A 13,610-nucleotide genomic window follows, 5' to 3' on the forward strand; every position below is an offset into this window, starting at 1 on the left:
CATAGATAAAATGTGAATCCATCTCCCTGCATTCTCCTATTTAAGGGAAAAGAGGTCGCAGTCAGTCCGGGCGCAGTGGATGACTCGCTCTCCTGATACCGCTGTTGGAAAGCAGGAGCGGCTTCGGTAGCGCTCAGCAGTGGTGGACAGTGAGCAGCTGATGTGCTCATCTGGCTGCTTTCTGCTGTCATCTGCTCTTCGCTTTGTTAGCACCACCTATTTTTAATGTCCTTCACAAGGGACAGCATGACTCAGGAGATATTTGATACTGTAGGAATTGCTAGCTTTTTAATTTTTTCTGCTGTCACCCATATATTTATTTTGAAGAGGTTTTTTTCTATTTGTTTTTGTTCTTTTCTTATAGCCCACACAAATCAGCCAGCTCCGTGTGAAGCTGGATTGAGTGGCCTGCCATTCACTGTCTTTCGGTAGAATATTATTTTTCCAGCAGTTCTCAAAGGAGAACTTTTTAAGTCCTTGGGAAGAAAATCTTGTCCTCCATGCCAAGTCTTTGCATAGCTTGATAGTCTTGTGAATTTGTGATTTCCTTCAGATTAGGGATATGTTGTTATCTCCGTAAGGTTGAAGCTTTTCCCTCTCTTTTTTGTTTTTTTGGGACAGGGTCTTCCTGTCTAATCCAGGCTGGCCTCAGAATCACAGTATTCTTCTGCCTCAGCCTCCCAAGTGCTGGGATTACAAATGTGCACCACCATGCCCAGCAGTTTCTCATATTTTTTTGAGACTGACTCTCACTGTGTAGGCCAGAGTGGCCTTCAGCTCACAGCGGTCTTCCTGCTTCTGCGTCTCCTGTGCTAGGCTTACAGTCATGCACTACTGTGCCCAGCCTTCGCTTCTCACTTTTGATGCAAGGAAATGGAAGCATATCACTCAGGAGGGTGAGATAGGAGGATAGATGCAGGTTGTTATAGCCAGCCTGAGTTATAGGGTGAGTTCAAGGATAGTCTAGATTGTGTCCCAAGGCTTTGTTTCAGAAAGCAGGAAACAAAACCCAAAACAAAACAAGATATGTCCGTGAGTCTACTGTTGGCTGAAAGAACACGCAGTGAGATTTCTCTGTATTCTGGAGGATACTCCATTGTGTGGTAGGCACATGATGATCTGTGTCTGACAAGTCAGTTGGTAAATCTGTGGGTTTTTGTGGATTCTGCATCAGCCACTGCCCTGTCAAGTGCTGTTTTGGTGGCTGCCGCTGTGCTGCATGCTGCCCCAGTGCGTGGAGCACGGTCAGATGACGGGATGTTCAGCGTCTGTGCTGTCCCAGTGGGTCCTATGTTCCTGTGGAAACAGGGTTAGTGCAAATGAAGAGCTGAAGTTTTCATTTAATTTTGATTGTTACATATACATTTATAATTTTAGTGCATATAATAGTTGATTTCCTTTTTGCTTAATATATAGTGAAATATTTATTGGCTGTTAAAATTATAAATCATGATTTGCTCATTTATCCCATCCATTTAGAAGTTGGTGTATTTGGTATGTTTCAGACATGAGGGTTATAGAAATAATATTTTAGAGGAATTTTGTCAAGATTAATTTTAGGCCCATGGTGTTTCTGTTAAATTGTTTTCAATTTTAGATTGAACATAGTCTCTAATTGACTAACAATTATGTTACATTATGGAATAATTACATGTAAAGACTGAATTGTTTTCATTTGTGCTAGGAATTCATAAGAGGTAGGTAAAAGCTGATGTCATGGTCCTGTCTCATTATTCTTTTTTTTTTTTTTTTGGCAGAACCGGGGATTGAACTCAGGTCCTTGTGCTTGCCAGGGAAGCCCTTATTCCACTGAGCCATCTCCGTGGCCCTGTCTCATTATTCTTGACCCCCTGAAAATAACATATAATCAGTTCCAGGCTATTAATCATACTCCTTGCCCTGCCTCATCCTAATTAACTTAGTCTGGATACAGTGGCACATGCTTATAAACTCAGCTACTTGAGAGGCTGAGGCAGGACACTTGCAGTTTCAAGGCCTCCTGGGCAATTAGTGAGATTTTGTCTCAAAAGAAAAACATTCGAAATCATAAGTAAAGACTTCTGAATAGGACTTGAGCAGCACAGGAAATATGAGAAATAACAAATGGGTCTACATCAAATCAAGAGCTTCTGTACTACAGAAGAAATACTCAGAGTGAGGAGTCAATCTACAAAATAGGGGAAAATCTTTGAAAGCTAGTCTTTTTAAAATACAAGATTAGTATTGAAAAATACATTAAGGACTCATAAAATTTAATACACACATGCACAAATTTAAACTAATAACCCAGCCAACAAATTAAAGACAAATGAATAGACAGTCTCAACAGAACTACAGGTGGCTAATATGTATATGAAGCAATTTTTAGCATCCCCAGCCATTAAGGAAATGCAAATCAAAACTACACTGAGATTTTGTGTCATCCCAGTCAGATTGGCTGTACAAATAGCCAGGTGTGGAGATGCATACCTGTAATGCTAGCATTCAGTAGGCTGAGGCAGGAAGATGGCCTGAGTTTGAGGCTGCATAGTGAGTTCAAGATCAGCCTGAATTACAGAGTGAAACTGCAAGTTAAAAGAAAAACAAAACAAAACAAAACAAAACAAAACAAAAAACAAAACAAAAACAAAAACGGTAAATCAAACAAAATATACATGCATAAATATTCCTGAGAGTGTGGGAAGAAGGCACCCTTCTATGTTGTTGGTGGGGATGTAAACTACTACAACCAAAATGGAAATTAGAGCAAAGATTCTTAAGAAACCCCTTATAGAGTTTCCACTTCATTGGGCTGTACTACTCATTGCTATATCCCAAAAGAATTAGTCAGCACACTGTGGGGACACCTGCAAATTCTTATTTCTTGCTGCACAGGTCAAATAGCTAAACTCTAGATGCCTGTGAACAGATGAATGGGTAGAGCCACCAGGACTTCTTTTTTTTTTTTTTTTTTCTTTTTTGGTGGAACTGGGGATTGAACTCAGGCCCTTGCACTTGCCAGGCAAGTGCTTATTCTACTGAACCATCTCCCCAGCTGAATGGGTAGAGAGACTGAAAAAAAATAGGTAATAGTGGGGTGTTAGCCATGAAGAACAAAGCCCTGTTGCTCACAGGAAAATGGGTGGAACTAGAGTCCAGCAAAATAAGGCAGACTCAGAAAGTTAAATGTTGCATGTTTTCTCTCTATATAAGGCATCTTTAAAAACAAGAGATTATAGGAAAATAAATGAATAGAGAACAGTGCTTGTCAGAAGCTAGGGAGAAAAGGGGACAGGCTGATGTGTGGGTCCTGCCTGCAGGGAGGGGAGACACGATGCGTGTTGCACAGCAGCGAGACTGTGGGAAGCAGTGGTGTGGTTGTATTTTAAAGGCTGGATGAAAGGACCCTGAGCAGTGTACCCTAAATAAATGACAGACGTTTGAGGAGATGTGCTGAACCTGGTTTAAGCACTGTACAAGGCATATACGTATGGGCATTCTGTGGTGCCCAATTAATAAGAATAATTTTTAAGTTATTTTGATACTAGTTTAAGTAAGTTAAACTTTTAAGAAAGAAAGAAAGGGTTAAAATCAGTGATGCAGGTTGCCACATTAAACTGAATACAAAACAAACCCAAAATGAAGTAACAGGAAGAAAATAAGGATGAAGTAGAAATAATAGACTAGTAGATGTGGAGAAAATTAACAGCACTTTTGTACTCCTTCTAACTTGTTAGCTTACAAGGATGAAAAGTTTTTAGTAAAAAATATAGTACTTTAAAAATTACAAGGACTTCATTTATAGGAGAGGAGAGGATTAAATTAAGTTTAGTAATTATTATTAATTTTTTTGAGACAGGGTCTTGCTATGTAGTTCAGGCTGGCCTTGAACTCACGATGTACTATAGGCCAGCCTCAAACTCATGTCAATCTTTCTGCCACAGCCTGCCAAGTGGTGGGATTAGAGGTTGCACCACCACACCCAGGCCAAAAATATTTTTATAACAAAGCTTCAGTTGCCTCAAATTCAAATTTACCCCAGTGTTCTGATATGCATGCTTTAGAAAATAATTTAACCTGTGGTTGGGGAGAATGTACAAGCATTTTATAAGCCCATGAAAGGCTATTAAAGTTGAAGAATGGAATTTAGTTTTAAAACATTCAATGGTAAGCTTGTGTGCATCTCATTGAAAAGATGTGTGTTTAGGATGGTGAGGTGTGATCAGCTCTTGAGAGCTTCTGTAATTTTACAGGACTGAGAAAAATGAATATGTAAATTGAATTATTTTCTTACAGGTTTGTTGACAAGAAGGAAAGGTTAAGCCAGCTTAAGAGCAAGCAAGAAGAATTTCAAAAAGAGTAAGTTTTTTTTGCATTTTAATTTGTGGAGGCTGCCACAACTTGGTGTAATGCACGCATGGTGCGCAGATACAATACAGCAATACCAGGGATCCTGAACGCTTGTTTGAGAACTCCACACGGAGTGTCATTCAGTCTGATGGGGAAATTTGATTTGGTTCACAAGCAGAATCATGGGATGAAGGGATGAATGAAGCTTGTTGAGGTGCCACTGTGTATGGATTGTAAGTCACTGAGCTTAGCTACAGTCTCATTGAGTGTGGGAAAGGAGTACATGTGAGAGAGGTGCCACAGAAGAGAGTGTCCAGCTTCCGAAAGCACTGACCTCAGACTTGGTGTCTAGTAGACAGTAGCACTCACTGAGTGTAATCAGGGCTGCTGGTCCTGGTCATTGCTTGGCAAATAGGCCCAACAGTGGGCTTGATTAAATTGAAAGTAATGCTAGTGGCCCCAACTTTGATTTACCTTGTCCTTTCTATGTCAGGGTTTGCAAAGCATGGTCTACAAACAACTGTATCCAAATCCACTCACTGAAGCACTGCTGGAAAGTGCAACATCTTGTGATTCTTCCTTATGCTTTCTTCACTCCGGTGTTGGCGGTGGCCAGGGAATCTGAATTGTTAATGAGTGCCTGATGAGTCAGCCCATAGATTTGAGAATTGTCCTGCAGAACTTTCTGCTTCACACTGACCCAGTGAGTTTCCACAGATAGAGACTGGGAGTTTACCTCTCCAGGCCTTGGTGTGCAGTGGCCTGCCTCAGTGCTTTCTCCTTCCACTGTCTGTCTCTTGCTGGCGATTACGGTGGGTGTCTTTGCCAGAGAATTCTAAAGTGGAGTCTGAAGTTTTAGGAGAGGCTTTCATGCCTAATAAACACATCAATGAGCAGAGTAGGTCTTCTGAAATTCTGCTTTAGAGAGAAATTTATTTAACTCAGCCGTTTCTCTAGGTGACTTAATCACAGAAACTTTTCTCCCCCATAGAGCACTTTATTCCATAAAATGTTCAGTAAGATAAATTCTCAGACGTGCTGCTCTTCCTGTGTCTTGGGGGGCTAACCACACTATTTTAGACCTTGAATTCTCATGTAGCAGTTGTTATGAACTGTGGCCGAGGGAATTCTGAGGACAAGGCCAGGCGTTGATGGAAGTTCATTGTAGATGTGTACAAAGGCTGTGGGCAGTATCAGTAGAGCAAGGGGAAGGAAATGAGGAATTGCAGAGTGGAGAATTTGGGAGACACTTGTCATGGTAAGCCCCTTAGCTGCTTCTAAGTACTTACTTTAAATAGTTTATTTGGTTTTTGAGTTTCACAAAACTTTATCAGTTTTAAGAGCTTATTATCTGTGTATTCCTTCCCCCCACCCCCAGAGTATTAAGAGCTATGGAAGGAAAATGGATAACAGATCAACTGGTAAGTTCTAAGAAGTATTTGTTATATTCTTTATACTTGGTGCTGCATGCTTTTAAGTTGTTAGAGCTTAAATCATTTTGAATTTAAATTTAGTTTTGAAAACCAAGTTTGGTGGTGCACACCTGTGATTCTAGTTCTTGGGAGCCTGAGGTAGGAGGATCACCACAAGTGTGAGGACATTGTGGGCTACATAGAATTCAAGGCTGGCCTGAATTACACAGTGAGACCCTGTTAAAAAACAAATAAAACAAAACAAAAACCAATCATTTTCATAGTAAATAGATTTGCAGTACAGCTTTTTCATGTATTTCTCTTAGATACCAAAACTGGGGCATAGGCAGTTTATTTTGGAGCCATCGTAAAGGATAATTATAAATCTAGTATTGATACAAAATTAGAAAAGCAACAGGCCATCCTTTTAGCAAAAATTATTCATAGTAAATACATTACACAAAGGTTAATGATCAAATAAACTTATAAAGGTATATTTTTATTATTATATGTTTGCAATACATGCTGATTTATATTAAACATGGGCAGTTGGTACATGTACATGGCATATTTTCTTTTTATGTCTCTTCCTCCCCTCTCCCTCCCCCTTATACAGATATTAAAAGAAAGTATTGGAGAATATGGAATCTTGGAGATGACCTTAATGAGCCACAGAGGAAAACACTTACCTGGGAAAATGACATAAAAGTTAAAAAGTTGTGTATATTATAAACCCTAAACAAAACTATGTGAGAAAATGAACATAATATAGGAAAATAGCAAGTTTGGTCAGCAGCACTTTAATTCCTTGTTGGTTGGATTATCTATGAACATTCAATTTAGAGACACTGTGGGGATAATGGCCATAACTGTTTGTTTTCCTAGTGGTTGTTTTAAAAAACACATGCAGTGCACCCAGCAGTTTTCCTCCTTAGAAAATCTCATGGATGTAGAGGTTTATGGGTGAGGAAGCCAAGTGTCCATTGATCAGGAGATGAAGCCTTTGCTACTGTGTTCAAAAGAACATAGTCTTTGTATTCATGGTGACATATCACGCTGAACTACATAAATGTATAATTACTGTGTGATTAGAAATTATTTAAAATTTTTTAGAATATTCTACATAAATTATAAAGTATGTCTACAATATATTTTAATTTAAAAACAAAAGTATGATTCCATTTGTATATAAATGTAAATATACTCTAAATATCTGAAAAGTCACATCTCAAACTTTAATTTTAGGTAATTACCTTAGGGATGGAGGACTACAGCTCAGAGGAGGAGTGTGTGCTTAACATTTAGCAGGCTCTTAATTCAGTTCCCAGTAGTGCATGTATGCAGCGCAGTGCACGCACACACACACACACACACACACACACACACACACACACGGCGTTACCCCGAGGAATGGGAAAGAGTCAGGTTAATGGTCACATTTTTCTTTTGCAGTTTTTCCCTTTTTCGCACAGTAAACATGCATAGTTTTATTTTACTTACTATTTATGATAGAAATGAATTTTGTTTATACTTCAGATGTTATAAGCAAAATGTGTTCTGTGAAAAAGTTTTCTAAATTCTCTAATATTCTTGAACTCAGGCCCTTGCACTTGCCAGGGAAGTGCTTATTCCACTGAGCCATCTCCCTGGCCCCTCTAATATTCTTTTAATTTTTCTATCAAAAGCTTCAAAAATCACTCTTTTAAAAGTGAAGCTACCTCATTTCTTTCTTTCTCTTTTTTTTTTTTTGGCAGAACCGGGAATTGAACTCAGACCCTTGCGCTGGCCAGGGAAGCGTTTATTCCACTGAACCATCTCTCTGGCTCCCTAAGCTGCCTCATTTCTAATTCCTTTCTGCTTGCATCTTTCCTTGAGTCTGTAACCTGTAGCTTTCCCTCACTACTGCATCCTTGCAATCTGCTGTCTTGTACCATGAGACTTCTTAGATAAGTGTCAGTGATCTAAATATTTTTATATTATTTTAAGCATCCACATTTATGGGAACATTAGGAATAGTCATATTTTTTAGCTAATACATCTGTATTTTTATTGATCTTGTATTCACTTTAAGTGCAGGTCTACTGGTTATACCATTTCTGGTAATGCAAAGAAGCAATTTCATGTTTCATATGATTTCCTGAGGCATTGTAGAGAGTCTTTGTTTTTTATTTGTTGGTTTTTTTGGTACTGGGAATCAGACTGAGGACCTTGTACTTGCCAGACAGGTAGTATGCCACTGAGCTATATACCTAGCCCTGTTCGGCTTTTTGAGGCATGCTCTCACTACATAAGGTACGCTGGCTTTGAACTTGGTTTTATAACCCAGCCCAGCCTTTAACTTATGCCAGTCCTCCTGCTTCAGCCTCCCAAATGCTAGGATAACAGGTGTGTACCACCATACCCAGCTAGAGAGTCTTAATGCATTATGCATTTTTAGAAAAAACTTGTGTCGCTGATTTTATTAATGTACACATAACACTTACTTTAGTATGAGATAATTCAGTGATGTTAATAGTTTCCTTAGGAATCAGCTCTAAAACTTTAGAGCAGAACTTGTGACGATACAAATATTCTGTATCACCTTTGTATAGAACAGTAGCCAGTAAACTTGAGTTGTGTTGACAATTTGATGTGTGAATAGTGTGAGGAAAGAGCTGAATTATTTCACACAATTTTAATTGAATTTGAAATAATCACATATGACTATTGGGTATGTACGGGAAAGAACAGGTTGAAAAAATATCCTTTGAAATTTTTCTCTGCTCTTTGTGAGGAAGGATTATGTGCATGTCTCTGAATTTTCTAGCAGCCTTAGTAACATAAAACTTTTACTGTTTTGTAATCTACCATAGTTACAAAAACTATAACTAATACAATAATGATAGTCTTTTCTTTACAATGTTTTCTAGGATGGTTAAAAATATAGTGATTCTAGATAGATAATCTTATAATCATAAAAGACTCTATCATTCATTTTTTTTGCATACTTTTTTTCAGAGATGGAAAATAATGTCCTGCAAGATGAGGATTGAACAACTGAAACAAACAATATGTAAAGGAAACGAAGAAATGAAGAAAAGTAAGTAATTTGTCTCCCTCACTCTGGCCCTAATAAAGGGTTTTTGTGGAATTTCCTGGCATTGAAACACTTGAGGCCACTTTAAGAGAGGAAAAGTGGGACCAAATGGAAAGGGTTATGATAAGCTAAGCAACTTGTATCGAAATGCTTGGAACTGGGGTGTAGCAGATTTTGGATTTTGGAATATTTGCATGTACTTTAATGATATATAGGAGCCATGTCTATAATCAGAATTCATTTTTGTTTTGTATGCATAGTCTAGAGGTCATCGTATGTAATAGTTTTCCAGTGTCTATACTTTGTGTCCTGTTACATGAAGTCAAGTGTGGAATTTTTCACTTTTGACATGATTTTGATGCTTAGGACATTGGATTTTTAAAAAAATTTTAAATTTTTCTTTTTTTTGTGTGGAACCAAGACTTATTCAACTGAGCTATCAAGTGCTTATTCAACTGAGTTATCTCCCTGACCCCCTGGAAGTTGGATTTTTGGGCATTTTGGATTTCAAATTATCTTATCAGTGATGGTCAATCTGGACTTGCCTTGCTTTCTACTTGAAAACATTTATATATAAAGAATTATATCAGCATAAGATTATAGATGCCTTCAGTCTGATCCCCAGCATTACCAAACAAAACTGTTGGGAACTATTTGCTGTCCTTTGGCTTAGCTAACAGGAAGTGCAGAGTCCAACTTGGTATACTAGGTAAACTCAAAGTAATCACCAATTTTTGCCAGCAACACAGAATACTGGTTTTCTCCCTTATTGAATCTTTTGAATATTTTAATCTGTACTGGTTTTGTATTACATTTGAACACTTTATACTGTCTCATAGGTCATTGTCAAAATTTGAGTCCTCTTAGAAATCTTATCTCTAAGGATGTAAGCATGTATTTCTGAAGACAGTGTTAAGATTTTGAATGAGTTACCTTTGTGCCTCATGAATCCCCCCCACGCCTTTTTTTTTTTTTGTGGTACCAGGGATTGAACTCAGGACCTTGCACTTGCCAGGCAAGTGCTTATTCTAATGGGATATCTCCCCAGCCCGTGAATCCCTTTCTTGTCTTCAGATGCAGTGGAATGTTAATCAGAGCTTCCGCTGACAGTGTTTGTGCTCAGGAAGTCCTTGAGTAGAGTTGCTTTGGATGAAAAGCTAGTGAAGCAGGACAGCATAGTGCATAGGTGCTCAGCACTGCAAGCAACCTGTGCTCTCTAGCTCTGCTTGTCTTCTCCAAGGGCTTGGGTTCAGAGCAGGATAGTGTTTTCCTAGTTTTAATGTTGGTTTCATCCTCCTTCCCCATCCTCCTTTGATGTTCAGACCAGGCTTTGCACCAGGCAACTGTGAAATGTGTTCAAGTCCAGAAGGTACAGAGCATGCATGTAGCGGTGATGAACAAGCTTCAAGCTCCAGCCAGTTCTTTTATTTACAGGTTTCTAACCCCCAAAGCAAAACTTCCAACCACATAAAAATTATGGACGCTGCTACAAGGTGGCTTACACCTATAACTTGAGCACTGTAGGAGGCTGAGACAGGAGGATCACAAATTCAAGCCCAAATTGACAGCTTGGCCAGACCTACCCAAGTCTCTCTCCCCTCTTTTCTCTTCTGTTTTCTTTGATTCACGGTCTCACTATGAATTCTACAGTGACTTTGAGCTCACTGTGTAGCCTAACCTGGCTTTGAATTCATGATGATCCTCCTGCCTCAACTTCCCAAATGCTAGGATTAGAGATATGTGCCACAACACCTGGCTGGACCATATCTTTAAAACACAAAAACTCAGTGTGAAGGCCTTGGGTTGAATCCTCAGTAACAAGCTTCCTCCACCTCCTGCCCCGCCCCCCCCCAAAACATGACCTTACAGCAGCAGACTGTAACAGATTTCTATCCCTAGTAAGTCATCAGTGACTTGATGACCTTGTTAAGGTCAAATATAAGGGTGAGGTGTGGAAGCTGGCTTATAATGTACCATTGGAAATTTTTCTGGAAAAGCCTTGAACTTGGTTTTTAATTTAAGTAGGCCATTCTTGGGTTTCTGTCAGAGTATGCAATGTGTTGTTACTCCAGTGAAGCAAAAGCTTCAGCCCTGTGGCCCTTGCAGGTCTTAGGATCCAGAACCTGAAAGAGCTCAACAAATGGGACCTAGATCTGGCGGGTTGCAAGTGTACCCGCCTCCTGTGGTGTGGATGGGCTTCTATTTTCCCTGCAGTGCTCTTATGTGTGCTTGTGTTTGAACAGCTGTGCACATACTGCTCCACCTTTGCCAGCACTGTTCTAGCTTCAGGGCTCTGTGGTTGTTCTCTTGTCTGTTCCCTAGTGTGGCATGATTCCTGGGTCCCTGAGACTAACAAAATTCAGATCACTAGTTTTTCAAACTGGAGCTCTACCCAACATGGTCGTTCTTAGGTGAAAGTCAGTTGCTTTTTGTCCTAACCCCAGTCCTGGTCATCACTGAGTGACTCATTCCAGTAATGATTAGTACAAATGGAGATTCATGGTCTTGTTAGCAGTGATCTCTGCTTTATGTGTAACATCATTTTGAACTAAATTCTTGGGATCTTCATGTTATGAACAGTAGTGGATTCTATGGAGGTTTTGCTTTCAGGTTAAATTGCAAAGGAAACAGGTAATGTTTATGGGGTGTGGCTCTACATTACATGGCAACTATTTGCAGAGGTTAATTGTTGGGTGTGATTTATATATCTTAGATTCAGAAGGACTTCTCAGAACCAGGGAAAAGAACCAGAAGCTTCACAGTCGAGCACAACGGCATCAAGAGAAAAAGGAGAAGATTCAGAGACACAATCGCAAACTTAGTGACCTGGTAGAAAAGAAAACTCTTGACTTACGAAGTCATTATGAGCGCCTTGCAGACCTCAGGCGATCCCACATACTAGAGCTCACCTCTGTCATATTCCCAATTGAGGAATTAAAGACTGTTGTAAGGTACAGTACTAAAGGTTTTTGACTTTAGGTGTGTCACTAATACTTACTGGGCCTCACCTTAGTGTTACTGGTTATCCTGGTCATAAAACTTAAATCTTACCTGTTTAGCAAACAGTGAATACTGCACAGTGTGAGCAAGGGGGCAGGGCCCTTGTCTGCTGTCCCCAAGCTTCCAGGTGACAATACTTAGTCACACCCCTGGTTTGTAGCCATGTGGTGGCTTTTGTTGGTTAAGTTCTTAGCTAGGTTATTAGTTGTGTGCTGTGAGGCACATTCTTTAACCTCAGTCTATTTCATCATCTGTTAAATGGGAATTGAAAAGTACTACCTCCTTCACTGTGAAATCATGAGCTAATATGGCAGAAACACCTAGTATTTGGGATCTCATGGTTGGTGGGCAACACATGTTGTCCTACCCTTTTCTTGGTAAATGGATTGACTGCTACTGTTAAGACTGACCTCCTACCCCTGCCTCAACCTGTGCACACTGGAGACTGAACCAAGGACTTTCATACTGAACTACAGTTCCCATCCTTTTTTTTTTTTTGAGAGTCTTGCTAAGTCATGAAATTACCCAGGCTGGACTGACTTGAATTTGGATCCTCCTGTCTTAGCCTCTCAGAGTGCTGGGATGATAGACGTATGCTAACATGCACAGTTGGTAATATTCTGTTATCCGTGGATTTAAAATTACCACCAAGGGCTTTCATGCTGTCATACGCACCAGGCTGTTGGAGTGTAGAGTGTTTGGTCTCTCCTGGCTTTCTCCTTTCTAGCCCTTCAGCTGGATATGATGGTGGACTCCTGCTAGGTTTGCTTGTACTTCAGTGTGGCTTTTTGTCTTTTTCTATAATTGGCTGCCTAAAACTAAATGTTCTGAGACCCTGAACACGCTATAGACCCTTCCCTAAATTACAAAAAACTAAATGTTCTGATTTTATGCTTTTGCCTTAAAAGTGTGCTGACTTTTTTCTTGTTAGGTAGTTTGCCATTAGCAAGAATTAGCAAATATAAAAGCAAACAAAAAGGTGAGATTTAAAATACAGCAGAATAGAAAGTTTTAAAGGGACATTTTGAATCATTGGAGAAAAGTTGGTTATTCAAAAATTGGTGTCGGGGCCAGGGAGATAGCTCAGGAAGATAAGTGCTTGCCCAGGAAGTGCAAGAGCCTGAGTTCAATCCCTGGTTTTGGGGGGGAAAAAAATTGGTGCAGACAGCTGATCAGGCCTTTGAGAGCTGAAAGGTCTCCATTTTGGCTGTGTCTGACCCTATTTCCATGTATTGATAGGTACAGAGCTGGCTTTTCCTTGTCCCTTTACTTGGCTTTAAGCAGTGCATATTGTTCTAGCCAAGGTGATGGTGGTAGTCTTTGAAGACAGTGTGCCTGTTTACCTGATAACCCACACCTGCTGCTCTTTAATATGAGCCAGGTGAGACAGGATGAAGAGCCAGTGCGCCACACTGTTGGCTGGGATGGAGCCTTGAGATAGAGGCTATGACTTCTCGGGGCTTGAAAGATTATGCGTCAGAGCTGAAGCATCGGACCGCAAAACATTAGATACTGTCTCAGTTGTGTAATGCAGATTAGTCTCTGCATATCCTCCTTTCTACATATCACAGAGGTAAATGCAGGCCTCCTACCTAGCCCTGCTCACAGTGCTCACTTACTTCCTGCAAGTCTCAGTCATTCATCCTCAAGCCATTCCTCCTTTTTTTTAAAAAAAATAATTTTATTCAGAAACAAATAGCAGTTAAGAATATATGCAGTGTATTATTTGTTGAAACTGTACTTCTGATTTGATTTGAAACTGTCTCATTGCTATCTGTTTATCAATAACACTT

General features: G+C 39.7%; 1 protein-coding gene across 2 annotated transcripts in view; it reads left to right on the forward strand.

Annotated features, from left to right (window-relative positions):
- Atg14 (autophagy related 14) overlaps positions 1-13,610 on the forward strand; it is a 60,351-nt gene that overhangs the window by 23,855 nt on the left and 22,886 nt on the right. Inside the window, exons 2-6 of one of the 2 annotated variants that reach the window (XM_023703244.1) lie at positions 4,276-4,338; positions 5,708-5,750; positions 6,358-6,366; positions 8,739-8,820; positions 11,531-11,768. In XM_023703244.1, the coding sequence (XP_023559012.1) occupies positions 4,276-4,338; positions 5,708-5,750; positions 6,358-6,366; positions 8,739-8,820; positions 11,531-11,768 (435 nt within the window). The remainder of the gene's footprint in view (positions 1-4,275; positions 4,339-5,707; positions 5,751-6,357; positions 6,367-8,738; positions 8,821-11,530; positions 11,769-13,610) is intronic. The other variant, XM_004624835.2, reaches the window with a different exon arrangement.

Source organism: Octodon degus, unplaced genomic scaffold (assembly GCF_000260255.1).
Source record: "Octodon degus isolate 3935 unplaced genomic scaffold, OctDeg1.0 scaffold00007, whole genome shotgun sequence".
Classification (NCBI taxonomy): Eukaryota; Metazoa; Chordata; class Mammalia; order Rodentia; family Octodontidae; genus Octodon; species Octodon degus.